A 25,119-nucleotide genomic window follows, 5' to 3' on the forward strand; every position below is an offset into this window, starting at 1 on the left:
AAAAAATAAATTTCTTCTTCCAGAAAATAAAAGGAAATATTTTAAAGAGCAAAATGTTCTTCAAGGATTAGTCTTGTCCAGTTCTAAGATGGGGTGTGATTAGCGTTCTGCCCTCTGGAGATCAGTTGCATCCCTTGCAACACATCTCATGTATGTGTGTGTGTTTATGTCTATATGTATGTGTGGATGTAGGTATATACATATGTGTTCATATGAAAAGCTGTGCCAAAGAAATGGGAAAAAAGGAGAAAAAATTTCATTTGTTCAAACTAAAGTGATTTTTTTCAAAGAACATTTTTATTTGTAGCTCCCAGAGCATTAAAAGAATAATAACAATAAAAAAGTATTTCTTTGTATTAGAAATAAGGGCTAGAAATCCAGAATGAACTTGGATTTCCCTGGGATATGGAAAGCTCAGGTGAGGAATGTTTTTCTAGAACATTCATACTCTTCTTTTGCAATTTACAATCTTAGAGAATTTCCAAAAAAGAATAAATCGTCAAGAGACATTCTCTGAATAAACCATGAATATGTGTCTGAGACAGGTCTTGAAAAGAGACTTTTCTAGACTTTCCATTTATAGGATCGAAAGAGATGGCAATTGATAATGAGAGTGGATACAATCTATACCACAAAAAAATCGAAGAAGGAGCTGAAGAATCCATATGTAAAATTCAGAAAAGTCAGGCTTTTCTGTTTTGCATGTTTGTGTGTCTGTGTGTCTGTGTGTCTGTGAGTGTGTGTGTGAAAGTATGTGAGTGTGTGCATTTGTGTGTGTGTGTGTGTGTGTGTGTGTGTGTGTGGGCAAAGAATTAAAAACTGGAGGTGCCTATCATTAGAAGAGTGACCAAAGAAATTTTTGTCTGTGCGTGAGATGGAACACAGTTGTAAAAAAGCAGAGATGAAGGGAATCATTTTCAAAAACCCAGGAAGACTTGTATGAATTGTTGAAAGCATGAAGTGAGAGGAACTAGAACAATTTAGACACTGACAACAGCAGAACAAACAAAATTGTAGAGAGCGGCTACAAACTTCAGTACATCCGACTGAAACTTCATTATAGTATCCAGGTGGCTACTGACAGCAACTATGCATTAAGAGCTTAATATATGCTAGGGGTTAATCATGTGTCATAAAAAGAAAGACAAAATCAGTTTCACATACATGGCGTTACCAGGAGAAAAAGTCCAATTCAAAATCAATCTTCCAGGGGCAGCAAGGTGGCTCAGTGGATAGAACACAGGCCCTGGAGTCAGAAGGAGCTGAGTTGAAATGCAGCCTCAGACACTTAATAATTGCCTAGTTGTGTGACCTTGGGCAACCCCATTGCCTTAAATAAATTTAAAAAAAATTAAATCAATCTTTTGAGTTTCTATCAGAAAATAGTATTCCCTTCAGAATAGATATTGAATTGATAACAGTGGGAGTTAGATGGCCTTGAATCATTTGCTGAGAGTTTCTGAATTAATGGAAGGAATTGTGGCATGGTAATTAGCATATATTATTTTGAATCAGAGAGGCCTTGGTTAGAATCCTGCTTCACTTTAATAAGTGTATGGATGAACAAAAGAACTCATTTCACATTGTTTCCTAATTTACAAACTGCAGATGATGACACTAGTACCTTTTTCACAGTATCTTTATTGATCAAATGAGATATTATTTATAAAACACTTTTAAATATTCAAGTAGAAATACATGTGAGCTTTCATAATAGGAGTAATAATAATTATTGTTACTTACATTGTATTTTTATGATTTACAATGCATTTTCCATGATTTATTTTTTCAGCTGAATAGCTATATGAAGTAGGAATAAATATGATTCCTGTTTTACAATTGAGAATACTGAAAGAGGTTAAATATCTTGCCTAAAATCATAAAATCTAGTTTTAATGGCAAATTGAACCAAAATCCTTCATCAGTTGACTTCTCACAATCTAAACGACTCTAACATCACTTTATATGGATCTTGTTTAAATATAATTTCCCATAAGATGATCAATGACATTGTAACTTTGAGTTTGGTTCCCCTTCCCAAGTAATTCTTGGAGACCAAAATCCTATTTTGCAAAAGGCTTTCATGCTGTTAATTTTTCTAGACTATCTTTTTGATTTTCTTTCAATTAGACTGAAGCCCAAAGCACTTCTTTTTTGGTGGTGTGAAGAAATAGATTCCTTTAGTAAAATATTGCCTTATTGTCTTATGGACATTTTCCCACCCATTAATTTGAGAAGACTATGGACATGTGGTACAATCATTTCCTTTACGTATTGAAAGTTCAGCCTAGAGAAGAGGTATTAGATAGCTTTTTGGTCATTGAAGGTAAAACCAAAAGCAATGGGTGGGACGTACAAAGGGAAAAACTGAGATGTGTTGTCCATGGAAAGGACAAAAGGCACATAAGCAAAGAAAGTGGTCTTGACTTCCATGAGAGGAAGTGGACACTGTTTATCTGCCTTGTTATGTGGTGTGATGTAGAGCAGTTCCTTCTTTGTTTATTTGTGTGCTAGGGGGCCACTTCCAGCTTAGACATTTTGTGCTGTGTAGAAGACAAAGTAAGATGCAAGGGGGATTTTTTGGAGCTTTTTCCGTATGGTAGGGACTGTTGGAGATTGTTATGCTGATAAAGACAACAGAGTTGAGTATCACCTTAATATGTCACAGAAGGACATGGATAGAAGGATTTCAAGAAGATATGACATGGGTCATGTGACCTGAAGTGCAACTCCATGGGTAAAATTCTAAAATCATATAGCTATAGTGTTGCTACATGCCCGAGAATTCTAATGCTGAGTAAAAATACTCCTATGTAAATGAAAACACACTGGGACCAAGATGTGGAAGAAATATTTTTTTTCAGAAGATAGATAAATCCAACTTTACATTTAATAGTGTCATTGAGTCAAATCAAAGAAAATACATATTTTTGAAGCTCCTACTATGTGTTTGATGCCATTCTATATAAAAACAAGCAAAATTTTTCCATCAAGTGACTATTCAAAATTTTGAATTCTTTTTTTTTCAGATTTTTTTTTGCAAGTCAAATGGGGTTAAGTGGCTTGTCCAAGGCCACACAACTACGTAATTATTAAGTGTCTGAGAACGGATTTGAATCCAGGTACACCTGACTCCAAGGCCGGTGCTTTATCCACTAAGCCACCTAGCCACCCCTCAAAATTCTAAATTCTAAAATCTCCTTATCTGACCATAATCTAAACCTTGCTTTTCATTCACGCCATGACTCCAATCCTTTGACCCTTAATTTATTCCCAGGACATCTCTCCTGATCTCTGCTCTCTTTCCTTTTTTTTCATCATCTTGAGCTTTTTTTTGTAAATAATTCAACTCTCCACTAGTCTTCCCAACTGTTGTTACCAAAACTTCATTAACAGCTAATTCCTATCTTCCACCACCTTTACTTCTATGCACATGTAGCTGAGTGAAGTTGGAAAAAAATCATTCAACTCTTCTAATTACTTCCACTGAAAATTTATGTTTCACAGCCTCAACTGACCCCCAACCGCTCCTAAGTAATCCTTCTATGCCCTCCTTTATTAATTCACTATGTCATTTTCCACAGCTGTTCCCTCAAACATTTTAACCCTTCTTAAACTTTTGATGTATCTCTCACCTCCTCATTGTCTCAGCTTGGAACCTGGACACAAATCTAACAGGAAAAAAATGCCATATGCTTTGATATCCTCGTTTTCCCTCGTAATCATCTCATGCCACTCATATGCCATGTTTCACTATTTTCTCTTTCTCCTGTGTTTCACATGATCTGATGACCTTACTCCTTACCAAGGATGACATTTTTATGTATTCAAGAAATCTCATAACAGGTTACTCCTTCTTTCACTTCATTCTATTGCACACTGCCAACCACTGTCTGTTTAATGGTTGTTTCCTCCTGTCTTAAAACATGCTCCTAATTTCCTCCATTCTTAAAACTCCTCCCTTGTTTGTTCCATCCCCTTTAACTATTGTAATTTATCTCTTGTCTGATTTGTGTCTAAACTACTTGAAAAGACCATCTAAAATAGTTGCCTACACTAAACACTGTACAATTCAGTTTTTGATTCCATCTCTCCCCTGAAACCGCTCTCTCTAAATTAGCAATTATTTCTTCATTGCCAGATCTGAAGTCCAGTTCTCAGTCATCATTTTCCTTCACCTTTCTGTAGTTTTGGACAAGGTGGATATCTCTTTCTACTATGACACTTTTTTTTGCTTTGTTTTCTGGAAACCACTCTCTCTACTTTCTCCTCCCATCTCTCTGATCACTCTTTTGTCCAACCTGTGTTAAATTTTCATCCAGATCACACCCTCTATCTATAGCTGTTGCCCAGGTTTCTGTCATAAATATGTTCATTTCCCCCCTCTTATTACTTGTTGAATCAGCTCTCATAGATTTAATTAATTGCACTGATGACTGGTGACCCACAAATAAAATAGCCTATCAGAGTATTTTCTTGTGCTATCCTCCTTACCTGGAATACTCTATGTCTTTATCTCCATCTGCTCATTTCGCTGACTACCTCTAAGGCCCTACTAAATTTCCATACATGATAGTAATACTTTTCCTACAACTTTAATTCTATTGACTTTTATCTTTTCATTACTCCAGAATATAACTTTAATATATTTTGTGAGTGTGTATCCATTGACTTGTTGTCTCCTTATTAGATAGTATTCCCTTGAGAACAGGGAATTTTTTATAAAGCATCTATGGACATACCTATGCAGTCAGGGATATTGTAAAGCTCAAATTAGGTAATGAATAAAAAACAATTTGCAAGTACTATATAAATGATGGTTCTAACAATAATAAAAATGATTGTTGTTATCATTGTTTTTAGCCTTTAGTCCCTAAATCTGTTGAGCCTTTTGTTGTCTTGCTTCTGGAACAAAGCAATAGAATTTTTAAAGTTCTCCTTGTCAATGTTTAATGATATTACTTTTGTTTTTGTGAGGGAGAATATATATGCACAAATACACTTTTAATTTTAAGAAAGTTATCATCTTCTGAAGACTAGGCTGGAAGCAAAATAATCAAACCAACACTAATTTGAAGACACTGACTTTTGTTTTGGTTTATAGGGTTGGTTTTTTTTTTGTTTTTTTTTTTTGTTTAGGTTTTTGCGAGGCAGATGAGGTTAAGTGGCTTGCCCAAGGCCACACAGCCAGGTAATTATTAAGTGTCTGAATCTGGATTTGAACTCAGGCACTCCTGACTCCAGGGCCAGTGCTCTATCCACTGTACCACCTAGCCACCCTGACAATGACATTTTCTAAGAAATGAGTGCTCATAATTAAAAATGAGTACCCAGGAATCCAAAGCCCTTTCAAATTGGTTCCAGTACCAGGCTCTAAGAGTCAATCAGCAAGCAGGGCAGGTCTTAAGTCCTTCCCAAATATTTGATAATCTATATATACATATATATGTATATAATTCAAAGGTATATTTTTGAAGGCTCACTAGCAGCTGGATGCATCATTTCATGTCAGGTATTAGATTTGAATAGAATCTTTTGACTGAATTCCAAAAGGCAGAGGCAGGGAGGGAGTCCTATTTAGTCATAAATTATACAACCCATACAAGGGCATGGAGGCAAGAACTGAATGACTTTGTGTAAGAGCTAAATTAGATAGTTAGCTGGTGGGAAGAATGAGTCCTTGAAAGGGAGGAGTGCATAATTGCTGAGAAAGGAAAGATATAAACAGATTAGAAGAATATTTCAAAACAAAGTTTATAAAACTGTAAATAATCCCATTGTGGGTTGATTGATGCTGCACTTGGAAGAAACTCAGAGGTCAAACTAGTTCAGCCTCCTTATTTTAAAATTTGGAAACTATGGCAGAGAAAGGGCAAATAACTTGACTGCTTTCAGACATGTTTTAAGTGGATCTTGGGTATTAAATATTTCTCTAGTCTACGGCTATGGTAATTTCACATTTATAAAGGCCATTTAATTATACATACACATACACATGCAGAGGAGACTATTTTGGGGATTGGATTCAGTGACTTACAATTATTTTGTTTAATATCATTCTTGATCTTGACTTCAGCACTGTTAGCTCATTATCTGAGCAATGAGCAAAAAAAAATTGTTTTAGTGACCCTCACTAGCTTTCTTATCCTGAAAAATGCTGCAGCCTACAGTCAATGAATATGATTGGCTTTCTTTTTACTGATTTATTTCTCTAGGAGTCTTTTTTTTAATGTGCAATGATGATGATACTCAAGAAGCAAGCTTCTCTTGATTTGGGTAAAGGAGATATTATTTTTGAAAACATCTAAGAGGAAATTGTATGAAGGAGGTCCAGTAATTCAAATTATATATATATATATATATATATATATATATATATATATATATATATATATATCATAACATATCCTATCCAATCCTACCAATCCTATCAGGAAATATCTAGGGAAACTGATTAAAAGAAAGCAAGAATTCTACAAGCTTTGTAGGCATCATCTACCAGAACTCACTTGACCATTTATTTCCAAGTCACCCTAGACAGGAACTGTATAAAAGAGAGGAAAGAATTAAATAATTATCTTGCCTATTCAATGTACTTATTTTTATAGATATTATCCCTACCTCTAGTGAAATGCAAACTTATTAGGAACTAGGATTGTTTTGGACTTGGTTGTATTTCCAACACCTAACATAATTCATTGAATAAAATTGGTACTGTTTGCTGATTAATTTTACTTCTTGTAATTCTAATATAGTCAATATGTTTGAGTTTGGAGTTAGGAAAAAAAAAACTTGCATTCCTATCCTGAGTTTGAGAAATACCAGTTTTTGTATCCTTTGAATATCATTGACTTGTGAATATCATCAAATCTCTCATTTTCTCTGTTTCCTCATCTGTAAATTGGGAATATTTTTTATATATACTTACATATATATATATATATATATTTATATACTTATACATTTCTTCCTACTCATGGAAATTTGGATCTCATTGTTTTAATATCTGACATGATTTGAATAACTCAAAATGATCTATTTATTCTGAAACCTTGCTAGAAAACTTTGTATTTATTTCAATATAAGCTATCAATTAATAAAATGCATATTGACTATATATATATATATATATATATAATTCATTTTCCTAGTCCTTGGGAGCATGAATAAAAAAGTTTCTGCTTCAATGCAGTATTCATATAATATATAATATAAATACCCATAAACATATATGTTTGTAGATATATATGTATATATATACATATTTGATGCTAGTTATAATGTATGAATAATAATATTCATGGATTCAATCAAGCTTCAATTTACACCTGGTTATCTTCTCACCAGGTGCCTTTTCCTCATCCTGTTTTCCAGTTCTGGGATCATAACAAAATCATAAGTGTCATTATTACTGAAAGGGGTGTATTGATTGATGATACTACTAAATGTTCCAGTCATTTTCCAAACCATAAGATCTAATCCTGGGTACTATTCCACTATATGTGTGATCTCTACTTACTCTCGAATTAGAGTGCAAGTCCCATAAGACCAGGATATTCTGACAGATAGATTGATAGATTATAGTTAGATCAGTCTCTCTCTCTCTCTCTCTCTCTCTCTCTCTCTCTCTCTCTCTCTCACATCTATCTGTCTATCTATCTATCTATCTTCTTTCTTTCCTTCTTTCTTTCTTTCTTTCTTTCTTTCTTTCTTTCTCTCTCTCTCTTTCTTTCTTCCTCTTTCTATCTCTATCTTTTATCTATTATCATCTATCTTTTTATCTATCCATTTTTATAACTATCTATCTATCATCTATCTTAATATCTTATTAGCTGTCTATAATCTTTTTCTCTATCTTTTCTCTATCTATTTATAGGTTATGTAAGAGAACACAAACACTTGGGGAAGAGGCAAACACTGGAAGGCTTAAAAGGAAAATATGCTATTAAAGTTGTTTGTAAAGGGAACAATAGGATTCTAAGATATGATTCAGAATGGAAATATCTCATATATGGAAAGGTCTCAGAGTAAACAAATTAAGACTCTTTCTTTGAATTAAAGAATAATGCCAAATATTCCATGATGCCTGAGTAAGGAAAGATTTCTATAAGTGAGAACACTCCATTGAGTGTTCAGTCGAGAAGTGAGAATTCACATGCCTATATCCTTCCAGATTCATCTTCTTTGCTGCTCTGGATCTCAAATCCTGCTCAAAATAAAAATATCAATATATTTTCAAATCCTTTGCTCTGTATACAATATTTCATTGTTGGGTCTATGCTTTAAACAAAAATTCATAAAGGTGAGGTCCCTTCCATAATTAAATTTTCATCTAACAGATATAAGGTCCTCAGCATTCTCACGCACTCTCCAAGTGATTTAGAAAATGAAATTCAAAAGACCTAAATAACCCTGTCAAAATAAGAGCTGTAGGAACATCCCCAAAAGTCCAATTTTCCTAAATACAGAGAGTCTGAATATCAGTTCACTACCAGTGCTCCAGTCTACACCAATAATAGCCCAGCAAAATTCATCATTAGTCCCTAAAGCTTGACTTGTGTAACAGGTCAAAAATATACACTCATTTTTTACCAAACTCAATACACCAGGCTTTAATGGTTTGTATGGTCAATTCACCAGTAGATTTGATCTGTATATATCTTTCCTAACTGCTTCCTCATTGTATTTTGTTGACTAAAGCTGACTTCTTCCTAATTTTTCTCTGCTAACTCAGGATTCTACATTGTCCTCGTCTATCCCCACTATATCTTAAAATCCTAAACTCTGTCAAGTTTAATTAAAACAAGAGAGATATGTTACAAATAATTATATCACTAAATAATATTCAGTAAAACATAGAATAGAGAAAAATCTTATGGTGGAAAGAAACAAGCATTTATTAAAAAACTATTTGTTAAGCATTATACTAAGCCTTGGAAAACAAGAAAGTCAAAAAATGAAAATTTCTCTTCTCCAGGACCTCACATACCATTGAGGGAGAAAGGATACTAACAATTTTTAATAAGCATTGTATATTCCAGGTCAATTGATAACAATCAACATAATAAAGACACTATAAATAAAGCAAAATTGGTAAAGATATTCTATAAAATGGGATTTTAATGGCTATTTGAAAGAAATCAGGGAGGGTGGGAGCTAGAAATGAAGAAGAAAAAATACAAGTTTAGGGAATAGTCAAGGAAAAATGTATCATGTGAGGCCATTGAGTGCCTTTTGTGAACTTTCAGTGGTGAGACCTCTAATATTATATCAGAATACATGAAGATTAGCATCACATAAGAAAAACAGTAGCAAGGAAGAGAGGATAAATTATGAAAGGTGTGAATTTCAATAGCTTTGGGTGTTTAATGAATGAAGGAGTTACCTAAGAATTGATCAGATATGAACTTTAGAGAAATTTCTGTGATAGCTAATTAAAGAATGTTCTGAAGTAAATAAAGGGATTAAGGAGTGATATTAGAAAGAGCATTTTTCAGAAATTTAGATGTAGACAGTGATAGAAAATGAAGACTATTGCCTAAAAATGAGTATGCCACTTACCAGTTCTATGATCTTTTCTAAGACACCTCTGTTTATGTCAGTTTCTCATCTGGAAAATAAAGAAATGAGATGGAAAACCACTCAAAGTGTTTCTGCCAAGACAAATCCCAAGTGGAATCACAAATATATGTTCATCACTGAAACAACTAAACAACAAAAGAGTAGACGAGGTTGTGGAGGGGAAAGATAATGAGTTCAGTTTTGAATATGTTGAGTTTAAAATAACTATTGAACATTTATTTTGCGAGAGGTGTTGGAGATTTGAAATTGGAGGTCAGTACAGACCTTCAAGAAGTCTTGAAATATTTGAGAATCATCAGCATAGAAATGCTAATTGTATTCATGGAAAGTAAGGAGCAAGAAGTGGAGAGAATTCAGGTCTGACTTGCAGAACCCCCTAGTTACTGTGCATAATATGGATGAAGAACCTCAGATCTGGATATCAATATATATGTTCTAACAGTTGGATTGGTCGTTATTCTTCACTGTCAAAGAGAATCCAAATTACCTTACTAGGCAAGTCTGACAGCTAGGAGGAGAATCAAGAGAGCTATATTATGCAAATCTAGAGGAAAGGGAGCATGAAGCAAAAGAAGATGATAAATAGTGTCAAAAGTTGAAAAGAGATTAAGAACAATGAAAATGGAGAAAGCGATGTTGACTTTAGCAAATGAATGATCATTGGTAACTTTGGAGAAAATAGCTTCATTGAATAATAAGGTAGGACCCCAAACTGTATACTATTAAAGAGAAGAAGAGAAAAGAAGTGAAATCACTAATTATGGAAGACTTTACCAATACGTTTAACCACATTAAGGGAAGAGAAATGTGGTATAATAAGTGGGGGGCATAGATGAATTAAATAAGATTTCCTGAAAATGTGGGGAACATGAGCATATGTGTAGGGATTGGGGAAACAAAAAGACAAGTAGGTTTCCATTTCCATTTTACATTGAATGGCAGTAAAGATGAAAGTTGGGACAGTTCCCACAGAAATTGAAATGAGATCACTTGTGATTGTAATGGGCTTCTGTCGTGTCTTCTCTTCCTATGAAATGGAGTGAAAGATTTCAGCCATTGCCTCAATATGAGGCAACATGATATGAGTAGGAGACATTTTTCCATCTTATCTTAATTTTCACATATGGGAAAAATATCATACGAGTGAGAGAGAACAGCAGCAAGGCGAAACATAATCATTGGGAAACTGAGGAGGGCTGAAAAAATGTAGTGGTGAGTGTAAACGTACATTAATTAGAGAGATCTTAAAGATTGCCTCTGCTACAATGAGGGCCTAGTTCAGAATATGGAATAAATTTGCACTAGACTCAGTCAGCATGTTTTCTAGATCTTTGCCAAATTCTGTGTGTGTGTCTGTGTATTTGTGTGTGTGTGTGTGTGTGTGTGTGTGTGTGTGTGTGTGTGTGTGTGTGCCATGTCGATAGGAATTAAGGTTGCAGAGGATAGGAGTGATCCAAAACTGAGGCTTTTCATGGGAAACATATATTGTCAGTGAAGAGGTGAAGACTTGAGAATGACCTGAATGTCTAAAAAGATTCTGAAAAGAGAAAGTTCAGGAGGACTGGATAGTATCTCCATGCAAACATCTTATAGAACTTTCAAGAGCCAATATTGGAGCCCCTGAAATATCAAGGAAATAAAATGGTTGACCTGTACACATCCCTCAAATTGAAGATTCTGAGCAGACAGAGGAAGACACCAGAATAGAAATCTATAAATCTATTAACTACGGAGGCTGATGTTTTTTATTGTCTAATCATGCTATCTTTTAATTATGCAAAAATTAATGAAATCTTTCAATCTTTCATTTCTCATTCTTCTATTCTAACCTGCTTCCACAATAGCTTTGTTAAAAATAAGGAAAAAAAATTCATCTTTAATTATTTTTAATGTTTATTGTTAGGTGCAAATAATCTGTTGGCTTTAATGTGTTTTTCAACACTGGGATTCTTTGTTAGCTCTTAAATATATAAAAATGTCCCTCCTTCCCTAATGTACAGGGCAGAATGGGTTATTACTGCCATTCCAGTGAATTAGATTACTACAAGAAAAGGAGGGGAGAGAGAAAGAATTAGATTGTGAAAATGCCTAACCAATGTAGGTATCCACTTCACTGAACATTTATAGGCACTTTGCCATCAAAGTAAGGTAAATTTACCTATAAGGAGCTATTTAAAAAACATCTGGATAATGAGAATTGTTAAACTCCCCCAATTGAATCTCACCTAACTTTAGACAATGGGAAGAAAGAGAAATAATGCAAAAGGATGACAATATGAAGGCTAACGAGTTAACCTACTACAAGCAAATATTCTGTCACAGAGAACACTGCTCTTATAAGTCCGGAAAATTTGGTTTCAAAAACTGCCTCAGAAACTTAATGGCTACATGTTTATGATTAAGTGATTTGTGAAGAAGGACAAGCAGAAGAGGGAGGAGGGAAGGAAAACTAAGAAGAAGAACAGCAACAACAAAAAGAAGGGGAAGAGGGAGGGAGGGAGAGAGACAGAGACAGAGACAGAGACAGACAGACAGACAGACACAGACAACACAGACACAGACACAGACACAGACACAGACACAGACACAGACAGAGAAGAGAAGGAAGAAAAGAATGTAGGAAGGAAAGATGGAGAAAGAATTGAAGGAGGAATGGAGAGAAGGAGGTAGGGAAGGAAGAAAAAAAGGAAGGAAGGAAGGAAGGAAGGAAGGAAGGAAGGAAGGAAGGAAGGAAGGAAGGAAGGAAGAATAGAGGGTAAATCCCATGGGAGTTTAAGGTCATGAGTCCCAAGTAAATAGAATTGTTTCCATGCATCATAGCATTTTCCCTGTCACACAGAAAAGATCCTTAAACTCTCCAGTGTTGATTTCCCTTTTCAGGTCCAAGACTGACATTCCAAAATATTATCTTCTGAATCTTCTGAGTAAATCTTGAAATGCAGTTTATGTAAATTCCACTTTGCAACAGGATGTTTACTTCTCCTGTTCCAGTGAGAGAGAGGACCTGCATGGTTCTATCATTTAGTGGCTAGATCTACAGAAGCAGAGCCTTTAGAAGTTAATACCAGTTAATTAATCCAGGCCATTAGCCTCAAACCTCCCTGAATGCTGAAAGTACTGCTAATGTAATAAGTTTCTCTGTTAATGGAGTCAGAGCTTACTTCAGAGAAGACGCAGCGCCTCATTCATTACTTTAATCAACTGTCTGCAACACTTCACATAGAGTATATATCCTGATGGGGAAGCCATAAAGATGAATGGGAATGTTCTGTTTCATTAAGTCGAAACAGGAAAAAAAAAGAAACAAATAATAAAAAAAAATTATGTTGTCCAGAGTTTGGTAAAAAGCATATAAATAAATGGAAAATGGACTTTGTCTCTGGTGAAGGAAGAACCTAGATAAGAATACTGCTCTGTATTTTCTAGTCTGAGAAAGTTTTCCAGTGCAGTGAGATGTTTAATAACTTATCCAGGGTCACAGAGTGGTAGTTATTGTCTTTCCTACTCAAAGATGACCACTATGATTTCCCTATCTTGGTGTCAAGATAGAGTGTGTCAAATTGTGGCTGAGCAGACCAATAAGAATTCAGAAGGCTCCCCACAGGTTGGACACACATACAGAATCGGAGCATTTGGAATGGAGATGTCTCCAAAAAGTGTGCAATCGAACTTTTGTTTGAGCCTCTGTAATTCTGCTTTGTTATAGAGGAGAGCATCGTCTTTGATATAGGCACGTGGCATTGGGCATTCCTGTGCCCCTTCCCGCATTACTTCATAGCTAATGCTAAAGTTCTTCAGAGAGTCTCTGAGAGCGTCCTTGTATTGCTTCTTCTGATCGCCATCTAAGTGCTTGACTTGTGTGAGTTTGCCCTAAAATAGTCTTTTAGCCAATATGCATTTGTCTTTTCAACAATGTGCCCAGCACTATGGAGGTGAACTCTAGGAAATGGACTTGAGACTTGGAAGTTCAACGAGAGGAATGATTTCAGTGTCTGGTAGCCTGTTTTGCTAGTTGAGATTCAAAAACTTCTTAAGACATTCAAACAGAAGCAATTTAGTTTTCTGGAATATTGCTGGTGTAATGTCCAGGTTTCACAGATGTGCAGGTATGAGATCAGTAGACCTTCAGTTTGGTAGGCAGAGTAAGGACACTATCACTCTCTGTTCTTTCCTCCCTTCCTTCCTCCCTTCCTTCCTTCCTTCCTTCCTTCCTTCCTTCCTTCCTTCCTTCCTTCCTTCCTTCCCTTCCTTTCTCTTCTTTTTCTTTCTTTCTTTCTTTCTTTCTTTCTTTCTTTCTTTCTTTCTTTCTTTCTTTCTTTCTTTCTTTCTTTCTTTCTTTCTTTCTTTCTTTCTTTCTTTCTCTTTCTTCTATAGTTTTAATTTGCCATTTCCTTTGTATCCCCTAACATCATCTTCTTTAGGCGGAGGCAACCTTAGTAGCATTGAGATATCTTGTTCCTGGTCATAAGTCTGATTCTAGTGCCTTTTTCCAAGTTAGTTAAGTGAGGCGTTTGGAAAAGTGCTTCCACTATATTTATTGGGTGATGCCAGCATCCCTGGGTATGTGTTTGCAGTGATGTGAGAAATAATCGGGCCAGGCAGAGAGTCATTGATGACTTTGTTTATTGATCAGAACTCCAGGATATTTATACTATCACTACAAAAGTAAATCAGTTTTTACTCCACTTGATTCTTACAATACTTATTATTCTCATCAATAAACCATATTATTCCATAATGTCAAGGTACAGGGGTCACAGGTGTTTGTCATGATTATCTAATAGTTTGTCAAGGTATGTGGCTAGCCCATACCTGTACTGGAAATGGTCACAGGCAGTCATGCAAAGCCTCTGGCTGTATCACAGACGAAAGCCTGGAGCTGGCCTCAGAGATCCTTGCGGAGCCTGGATCAGGTATCACAGCTTTCCACATCTTGGTCTGTTTTTCCTATGTACTTCAACATTCCATATCATTTCCTCTAAAGATTTTGCAAGCTCCTTGAGTGAAGGGGATGGTTCTTTCTTTCTTTCTTTCTTTCTTTCTTTCTTTCTTTCTTTCTTTCTTTCTTTTTCCTTCCTTCCTTCCTTCCTTCCTTCCTTCCTTCCTTCCTTCCTTCCTTCCTTCCTTCCTTCCTTCCTTCCTTCCTTCCTTCCTTCCTTCCTTCCTTCCTTCCTTCCTTTCTCTCTCTCTCTCTCTCTCTCTCTCTCTCTCTCTCTCTCTCTCTCTCTCTCTCTTTCTTTCCCCAATTGATCTCAGGTGTTTGATATGGTTTTCACTGAATAAAGTCAGGCATTATTGCTTCTGGATTAAGTGTTTGAAAAGAAATGGAACAAGCCATGGATGTGTCTCAGTCATTTGAGCCTTTTTGACCTTTCAGCAAATCACATAAATTGTCTGATCCTTATTTTCTTCATCTGTTAAATTTGACATGATAAAATCTTAATCCCTTTCTAACTCTATCATGCTACAACCTTATTACTGGGCTTTCCTTATTTTTTTTTAAATGAGAATTATCAGATCATATGCAGTGGTAACTGACAAAAAGGAATAATCCAGGTAACTAGGTGGGGGCAGTGGTTAGAGCATGGGCCCTGGAGTCAGGTTGACCTGAGTTAAAGTACAGCTGCTGACACTTAATAATTACCTAGCTCTATGATCCTGAGGAAGTCACTTAACCCCATTGTCCTTCAAAAACCCAAAGAAGGAAAAAAAATAGATAAAAGATCAATCCTGTGTGAGCTCGAACAGGTTTATTATCCTCTCTGAGTAGAAATTTAATTATCCATAACATGAGACAGACTAGATTATTTCCAAGATACTTTTTCCCTTGTATATTTGGGGTCTTTTTAAGGTTAAATTTACTTATATTTACTATACTTGAAGTCAGGAAACATTGTATAATACTGACTCAATGTAGAGCTATCACTTCAATAATAAAGACCTCATTCTCTTCATTTATAAAGTGAAATGATGAGGTATGATGACCATTTGAGGTCCCTCCTAGTTTTAAAATTATATATTTTTTAAAATCTTTCCTTTAGCTCTTAGAAGATATGAGGATAGAGTAGAAAGTTGAGGGGGGACTTCCACATCTGGGATTTCCACATTTTTTTAATAATGTGCTACAAATGAAAATCATATTTTCATTTTCCATTTGACCATTCTTGTCTTCTAATAGAAGAATGAGTACATTTGTTAGAATGCCAGTTTGGAAAATCACCTAGCTCCCACTTCACTAATCAACATCTTTCTTTTCCTTTGATGAAAATGACTGTCCTTCTTCCTTAAGCCTCTCAAAATCATTGCATTTTTCATCTATGTACTGCGATGTGCTCCTTTTTAAATCATTTCAGTTGTCAGACATTCTAGTGGGATTTGGGAAAATGAGGATCCAAATGGCAATTGGGAAATTGGATATCAACTTTTATATTAATCTGAAATTTAGACTGAAATGTAAACAATGCACATGGAACATTAATAAAGAGGATGGATGAATGGAGAGCCAAGGAAATTTGAGAATAAACCTTTTAAACATCATCTGCCTCATGCTAATGCATCGGAAATATTAGAAACTTATGGCTAAACTATATCCCAGCCACCTCTGTGTTCCCCTGTCTTAGCACAGACCCAATAATTGAGCTATACCTTGGTTAGGTAGCCTCTCTAATATCCCCAACTCTTTTAATACTGCATCAATTCTTTGCCTCAGATGGGAAAGGATGCTACATTTGTTTTTGTTTTTTTTTTTGTTTGTTTGTTTTTAGATTTTTTTTTCAAGGCAATGGAGTTAAGTGGCTTGCCTAAGGCCACACAGCTAGGTAATTATTAAGTATCTGAGGCTGCATTTGAACCCAGGTACTCCTGACTCCAAGGCCAGTGCTCTATCCACTTCGCCACCTAGCCACCCCAAGATGCTACATTTGTAATAGACATCTTTGTAAGTTCAGATGGGCCAACTGAATAGGTATGTATAGATTACATTTAGTATTGGTAGGAGTGTTCTCATGCAATTGTGGGATTAAAGATTCATTGGAATGAAAGGAGGATAGGATATAGATTTAAACCTTTCAAATTTTCTTTTTGAAATTAAAAAAAATGTTTGGATAGGAGACATAGGAATAATTGATTAAATATCTTAGAGGCAAAAGTGAACAAAGAAATGATCTAATTGAGGAAAATTGCTATTCAGGTCATAAAACTAAGAACCTGGAAGGGCAAGTATCTTGGCCAAAGTTAAAAAGCTCAGAAGCATCCCACACAAAACTAAGACTTCAGAGTCTAAACCGAGAGCACAAACCACTAATCCAAGCTATCTTTCATTCAGAGAGGATTTATAGGTTCAAAACCAAAATTTAGTGGACTAAATTTAGAATAATAAAGACTTTTATCATGGAAGCTGTCATATGAGCTGCACCATGAGTTATGCTTTTATTGGATTTTATATACACATATAAATGGACAAATAAGCACAATTCATGCATGGATTCATTAATGCACAATCACATACATGTATTGTGTTTTATATATTTATATGAAAATTATATTGTTGTTTAGTTGCTTTCAGTCAGGTCCAACCCTTCAGGAGCCGCTTTAGGGATTTTGTTGACTAAGATACTGGAGAGGTTTTTTGTTGTTTTTTTTTGCAAGGCAATGGGGTTAAGTGGCTTACCCAAGGTCACACAGCTAGGTAATTATTAAGTGTCTGAGTCTGGATTTGAACTCAGGTCCTCCTGACTCCAGGGCCAGTGCTCAATCCACTGTGCCACCTACCTGCCCTGATTCTGGAGAGGTTTACCAATTTCTTCTTCTTTACGGTAAAGGAACCTGAGAAAAACAGGTTAAGAGACTCACAAAGAGACACATAGCCAAAAGTTGATTTTTTTTCTTATTATTAGATTGTCTTCTATGAGTACTAAAACTTCCCCTCTGCCCTTAAAATTGTTTTTGTATTTTTGTGAATTCTGACACTTTGCCCACTGTGCCATCTAGTTGTATGTCTATGCCTGCACATAAATACAAATACACATTTGGCTATGGTATGAGATGCAATAGAGTTAACAAAATAAGAAATTATGCCAATTTCTAAATCTCCATGTTTTATTTATACATATATATACACATAAATACATATGTAAATATATTTGAATGTCTATATTTTATCTACTTATAAATCTATGTCTATATCTAATTCATTTTATAGTTTTACTTAAGCAATCTCACATTATTGTCAAAATTATTTTCTCAAAATACATGTAAATTCTGATCATGTAAATTCTCTATAAGGTAGTTAGGTGGCCCAATGGGTAAAGAGTGCACCTGGAATGAGGAAGACAGGTTGACTTCTAGTCCCTGTTGCTGATTACTTCAATGACTTTGGGAAAGACAGCACTTACCCAATCCAGTTCCTTCAAATATTGTATGCCTTTTTTGGTAAATTGATTGTCTCTCATTCCCATTATAAAGAAGAAAGTTCCACTGAGATAAGGTGGCATGTCTTAAGGTCTTAGACATAATGAATGGCTGAAGCAATACTCCAGTTGAGTTCTTTTATCTCTATTCTGTTTGTAAGCAAAATTTCAAATGAGAGCTTTGAAGGCCAAAGTGGATAAGGGTTCCAAGTGGACAGCAGTTGAACGTGGATCAGTCAGTCCTGAAAGATGAGCAAACAGCTTTCTGAAGGGCTGGGCGATAGCTTCCATTTTTCTCTGCAGATCAAATGGGAGTCAGGGTTAGATACCCGTATCTTGACTGGCAGAGACTGGCACCACAAGTTGGAGAGTTCAGTAATAAGCCTGATCCTGGAGAAGCCTATGGGAGCCCCAAGGGGGCTTTTCTTTGAGATGAGTAGGGTAACTGTAATGTAAAACATTTCTCCTGAAAGAGGGTCCCACACATAGAAAAGCATCTAGTGAGTTTGAACTCTGGTGAGTATACTGATAGAACATCATAGACTCATGAGTACTAACTGACATTGTCCTAGTGTTAAAGCCGTTGCCAGTGATGTCATACTGATGAGTAGCTTAAAGGTAGAAGGTCTGAGAAAACTATTAGTCTATTGAAAGACTGGTCTGGTTAGTATGTACTGGGCTGCCATATTATGTAGCCAGATACCACATGCCAGTGCTTGCCAAATGTTGATGATGCACCATGGTGCCTCACTGATATGGAAGCAATAGAAAGTACTTTAAGGCCAAGAGACTCCCAGAGCACCCAGAGATATCCAATAGTCTTGTTTCCTATCATTCAGGTCTTGGGGTGGAATGATGGCTGTAAAGACAACCTAGAAGGCAACTTTGCACAGGATACCTCCCCTTCTGTATTGTGCAATTAATGCGAGCAATGCTTTGGTTGGTTGGTGTGATCCTTTGTTATCTAAGGACTAGTAGTAGTTTATCCATTTTATCCTCTTTAACATTCTGCTGGCACACACTCATGGTAGAAAAGAAATTGCTTGTTTTTATTTTCTTTTGATCTAGGCTTCCAACACTCACATACTTGCCTAAAACCCATGGTAGAAATAAAGGCTATTCTCTTTTTAACAATTAAATTCTTTCTTCTAAATGAAATGACTCCACTTCTATCTTCATTACTTGCAAGTAATTCTCACCCTCACTGAATCCTCTGAGCTCCCAGACTTTTACAAAAAGATGATATTTAACCAACCATCCTTATCAACAAAAGAGTAAAATTGATCATCGAAATGACAGAACTTGGGACCAATTTGGAAAACATTGGAGAAGAATGATAAGAAAACCCTGTTAAGAGGTAGGGACCATTGGGGTAATGGAAAGGATGACTCCATTGCCTGGAAGACTGGACCCATTGACACTCATTAGCCCTAAGGAGCTAATGCACACTTATTATCTGTATGAAAAGCAAGACCTTAGCTTCTGAGTTCTCCAATAGCAACTAATTCAGTTGTTTATTATGCTAAAAGTAGTTTTTAAGCCTTGCCTGAACCACCGGTCTCAGATATCCCTCCAATACTTGCCAATTTTCAGGTTTAATTTGTTGCCATCTAGTTGCTAAGTAAAATGATGTTTTGTCCCAAATTGTAAAATGTGAGAATGTCCATGGATTCTGTAAAGATCATAATGTGGTTCAGTAAATAGATATAGTGAAGCAAAATCAGAGTTATGACTTAGGAAACTTCCTTTGAGACTTACTAGCTTTGACCATGGACAAGTTAGTTTTGTTAGTTTGAGGTTTTTTTGTTTGTTTTGGTAGTGTTTATTTTTTTTCTCACAGCATCAGTTCCTTCACTTGAGGAAAAATTGTGAGAGGGGACACTATGTGTTCTCTAATGTCCTTCCCACATCTAAATCCATGTTTTTATGGGAAAAGGGAGGAGGCCTTCAATTATTCTCACTTCTCTATGCTACCTAATCCTATTTGTCATTCTACTTGTTACATTTCACCTGGCATATTCTTTTACATTTGACATTTTGATTTTTTTTATCAACCTCAAGAAATTAGTGGGTCTGAGTTGCTTTAATTTTATTTTTTTATTCTATAGATTGGATTCCATGAATAATAAAGCCACCCCTCTCCTCTTAAAATTCTGTTGATCTCTTGTAATTCCCTAGTAGAATGCTTTGCTTCATGAAAATACAGGGTTTTCTTTTTTGTGTATTTGCATTTTATACAACATAAATCTTCAAAAATTGTTTTTCAAGTCAGTTAACTTGTTAAATCTATTTACAACATAGCCTTTTGTAATTTGTCATTTGCTTTCACCTTGCATTTCAATTATTTTATTCATCTGATCTAAAAATTCCCACTTACTCAATCCAATGGACCTTACTCCCTCAGCAGTTATGACATTTGCCGAGACATTCCACACTGTTGGCAACCTTCACTATGTTTGCTCCTTCTCTTCCCTTATTTTTGGATAACTTCACTCACCTGGCTGTTCTATATTCTCCATAAGCATTCATCTGACTCTCACTACCTATCTCCCTACCACACCATTAAGCTTATAAAAACTGCACTTTGTGTGTAAGCCTGGGGAAAAGTAAATCTTTCCAAGCATGTTTACCCAGTTTTAAAATGAGTAGAAAGATAAATCAAAGATATAAATAGGAAGGAAGCTGTAAATAGGTATTTTCTACCTATATCTTTGATCCTGTGATCCTTTTGCTCTTTTGAGATGAAAATAATCTGAATTTCTAGGCTCTCAGGTATCTTTCTATCATTCTTTCATTTGGCTTTATCTATGTTTTGCTTTTTATATTTCTATAATAACCCCTCCCATTTATTTAGTACTTTAGGATTTATACATGTACTTCCTTTAAACTTATGAAGTGGATATTATTGCTATTCTTCTTTCCAAATCAAGAAATAGAGGCACCAGGAGGTAAAGTGTGTTACTCAGTGCCAACAATTCAAAAATATTCTAAAGGTATTCAAAGTTTAATGTGGAAGATGATTTGCAAAGAATCAGGTTTGGATAAATATAGACATGGAAAAGTGAAGATAAGTAAAAGAAAGCAATCACTAGCATCACTAGCAAATTAAAACTTGGAATTTTAACGGAGACTTTCATTAAGTCATCCATCTTCTAAGATGGAGAAGAGGGAGAGAATTATTGCCATTTTTTGCCATTCAGAGAACATACCTGGAGCTAAGAGATGGAGTGTCCTTTACATTTGAGCAGTAAGTGTTGTTTGATTGCAGAATATGTTAAGAAGAGGAGTAAGGTCTAAGAAAACTAGAAAGATAAGAAAGATTAGGGTTATCAACAATTTTAAAAAATAAAATTGATAATGGAAATAATAGGGATCCCTAGAACTTTAGTCAATGATATGATCAAATTGGAGTTTAAGAAAGATGAATTTAACAGATGAGCAAAGGGATGAATAGCACTTGGGAGATACTTAAGGTAGGGAGACTACCAGATTTCAGGTGATAAAGGGCTTCACTATGGTCACAGTGCAAAAGGAAAGGATGGGGACAAAGAAGAGAGTCGGCGTATGATTCAGAAGATTTCCTATATAGTGGGAGGGGTGAGGAACAGTGAGAATTTGAGGATGACACTTAGGTTTTTAGTCTAGGTGAATGGGCAATAAGGAGTAATTTAAGATGAGAGGGAAGTTTAGGAAAAATGATGTGTTCAACTTTAGATATGCTGAAAAGATGATGTCAGCAACACAATTAGAGTCTGATGCAATGTTCAAACTTAAACTTTCCTGATTCCAAGTTAGCAATCTATCCATATACTTTTGAGGTGTCTCATTGCATATCTCACTGCCTTTCTATTGACTCTCTTTCTTTAAATCTCTTCCTTCCTCTAACTCAATTTTCACTATCTCTTTTCTTTGTCATTTTCCTTTTCTTTTTTTCATCATCTCATGTTTTCCATGGCTTTAAATATCAAGATAATATAATGTCTTTGAAATATTCAACTCTAATTCCAATCCATCTCCATAAGTTACAGGTCAATGTTAAAAATGTCCTCAGTTTCTTCTTCTGATTTTTCTTTAAGTCATGCAATGGTTCCTTCAACTCATTATCTGACACCTCCCACCATCTAGAAAATTCTTCTCCCATTACTAAGTTTCCTATTTTTCTTAATGGTGTTAGTGTTTTTATGTTAATGTTTGTGTTATTCTTGAAGTGATTGTTGCATTTTTCCCACTCCTTTCCAAGTGGAGAGGCAACCAGATATGATGAATAGAATGCCAGTGAGGGAATATATTAGAGTTGAGTTCAAATCCTGATTCTTAAACTTAAGGGTTTTCTGACGGAGACAACTTTGCTTAGGGATAGACCCTTAATTTTTGGAAGCCTTAGATTGGTTTTGTTCATCTACAATATGGGAAATCTACTAATACATACAATACACACCCTAATGTATTGTTGAGAAATTCAATTTAGCAATTCTTTTAAAGTTATTAATCAAACAATTATTATTCTACCTCGTTTAATGATGTTCTTAAATTTCTTTTGTTTTTATTCCTTCAGTCATTATCCTATTCCATACTCTCTTTCTCTCTTGACCACTTAACTTGATTATAAATTAATCACATAAGGGGTGGCTAGGTGGCGCAGTGGGCAAAGCACTGGCCCTGGAGTCAGGAGTACCTGGGTTCCAATCCAACCTCAGACACTTAATAATTACCTAGCTGTGTGGCCTTGGGCAAGCCACTTAACCCCATTTGCCTTGCAAAAACGTAAAAATAAATAAATACATAAATCACATAACAGATCCCTCTGCTTTTGAATCACCCTTTTAAAAAACTATCCTACAGGTTATGGTAGATCAATCTATAGAATCTTAGAATTGCACTATCATACAAAGCAATTTTCCCAACACATATATGAAAATAGAAACCCTCTATTACATTTCCAACAATTATTTCTAGTCTTTCTTCAATGACTTCCTCAGAAGGATGTCTTCCCCATGACTGGAAAGGACATCCATACAATATTTAGATTTTTGCAATTGTCATTATCTATTTTCTTTGAGCCAAGATGCATTCTTCCACAATCTCATATCTATTGCTTTTATTTCTGGCCTGTGAGGTTAAGAAAACATTGCCACTTGGTCTATGAATGTATTGGTAAATGTTTTTTTTCTATTGAGGAAACTATCGCCTCAAATTTAGGTTGACTACAGAATAAGAAAGTGTCCCAGAAGTATTCAGGTAAATTGACTTAACTAATATCACAAAACCTGTGTGTGTCCAAAATGAGGTTTGAACCCAGGTCTTCTTGACTTTGAGCTCAATCTTCTATTTACTAAATCATGTTTGATTAAGATAAAGTAATCTGATCCTAAAGGTGGAGCTCTGATCACATCACTCCCTTATGAAAAACCCTCCCGTTGTTCTCTACTACCTAGGTATGGCCAACAAGCACAGTGCAATGAAAAAGAAATTATACATTTAGCTTTATGCTTTTCATTCTCTTGGAAGATCAGTGTATTATAAAGCACAGTCAAAAAAGATAGTAAATCTAGAAGGATAAGGAAACCATGTTTTATCCCAATCTCAAAAGAAAGTGTAGCCCAAGTACTTTAACCTATATTGTGCTCAGTGAATACAGAATTTTCAAGTTAATCAGTTAGGATGGATGAGAAGAGACTTGCTGACAACATGAGGCTATATGGTGAATCACATTTACTTTTAAGAGGCACATTTGCAAGTGGTCTTTCACCAGTGATTGGTGTGGACCATCTTTCAAATCCATTATAAGAATATTAACAAATGCATTTGACTTCAGGGAGCAATAGGAGAAATGCCAGATGCAGTGTAGAGTTCTATTTGTCTTCTGGTTCCCCTGTCCAGAATTAATAAATGATACTCCACTAGAGACCTGCTATGAAAAATAAACAAGCCATTGATGACATTCTCTGACCAGAGATCTTTTTCCAAGTTAAAACAACAACACAATCACCATTTCAAATAACTGATGATTATAAACTCAGCATGAAAGGAGCTAAGCCAATCTAAACTGTTATCTCCTCAAAACCCACTGTTTCAAGTGGACATATTGTAGATGCTCACCTTTTCTGTCTCTGTCTCCTTTGCCCTTCAGGTCCCACACCATATGAAGACGCTGCCCTATTACAGCTATGATCAGCCAGTCATCGGGTATTGCCAGGCTCATAAGCCTCTCCATGTCAACAAGGGATACGATACCATGTCCCGGGAGCAAGCTGAGACGACCAACCTGGAGCTCAGTCGAGACCACAGCTTCATTGCCACCATTGCCCGCTCTGCGGCACCAGCCATTTATATTGAAAGAATACCCAATTAATGCTGAAGACCATTTCTCATGGGAAAGGGGACATTGTTGTGGGGGGGAGGGAGAGGGAGGGCTTTCACCTTAAAGGAGAACTGGGTGTAAGGTCACAGCCACCCGTACGGTTCCTGCCATGGGCATTATGCCAGGAAGAGTGATGGAGACACCACCACCTTCAAAAGAAAGAATTACTCTGGCACAGCAGGAATTACCTTGAAGGTTCAGCAGGGAAAACTCCTGGATTATTTTTCTTTTGCTTTAAAATTCAAAAGACAAAACTCTTGGATGTAAATAATAAATACAAATTGTCAAGTTCTTATTAAAATAGATTTCACTCTAGCTACATAAAAGAATGGATTAAGAGATCTGTTTGTATATCTGATTTTCTACGTTGCACGGTTCCTTGACTAGTGAACCACAAGCAAAATTAAGGGTGGGAGGGTGGAATGAGGGGAAACTCAGTACATGGTTTCTTTGTTAAGTGTTTATTACTCTAAAAACCTTGTTTCAAATGATTCGTTTTCTTAAAAATAATTGTTTTGCTTTATTTTTATTTTTTTGTCAAGTGTTTCTATTATCAACTCCAATCATGGGCATTAAGGCTTGTGCTGGGAACTAAAGGAAGCTTGTATTGGCACAGGACTCAAAGGAGGATAGATTATGACTGAGCTGAAAAGGGAAATAAAAACACAATTATAAGCAAAATCCCTAGGTGCATGTCCATTCAAGATGTCTGCTGTAAGCTGGGATGATCCTTGAAAGTTTAATTTTTTTCTTTGTAATGCTTTGCTG

At 35.7% G+C, this 25,119-nt stretch overlaps 1 protein-coding gene across 1 annotated transcript in view; it reads left to right on the top strand.

The window, feature by feature from the left end:
* LRRTM4 (leucine rich repeat transmembrane neuronal 4) overlaps positions 1-24,342 on the top strand; it is a gene marked incomplete at its 5' end in the record, with an annotated part of 950,043 nt that extends 925,701 nt beyond the window's left edge. Inside the window, one exon of the mRNA XM_074215815.1 lies at positions 24,121-24,342. Coding sequence (XP_074071916.1) covers positions 24,121-24,342 — 222 coding nt within the window. The remainder of the gene's footprint in view (positions 1-24,120) is intronic.
* Positions 24,343-25,119: the final 777 nt, after the last annotated feature.

Source organism: Macrotis lagotis, chromosome 1 (assembly GCF_037893015.1).
Source record: "Macrotis lagotis isolate mMagLag1 chromosome 1, bilby.v1.9.chrom.fasta, whole genome shotgun sequence".
Taxonomy (NCBI): domain Eukaryota; kingdom Metazoa; phylum Chordata; class Mammalia; order Peramelemorphia; family Peramelidae; genus Macrotis; species Macrotis lagotis.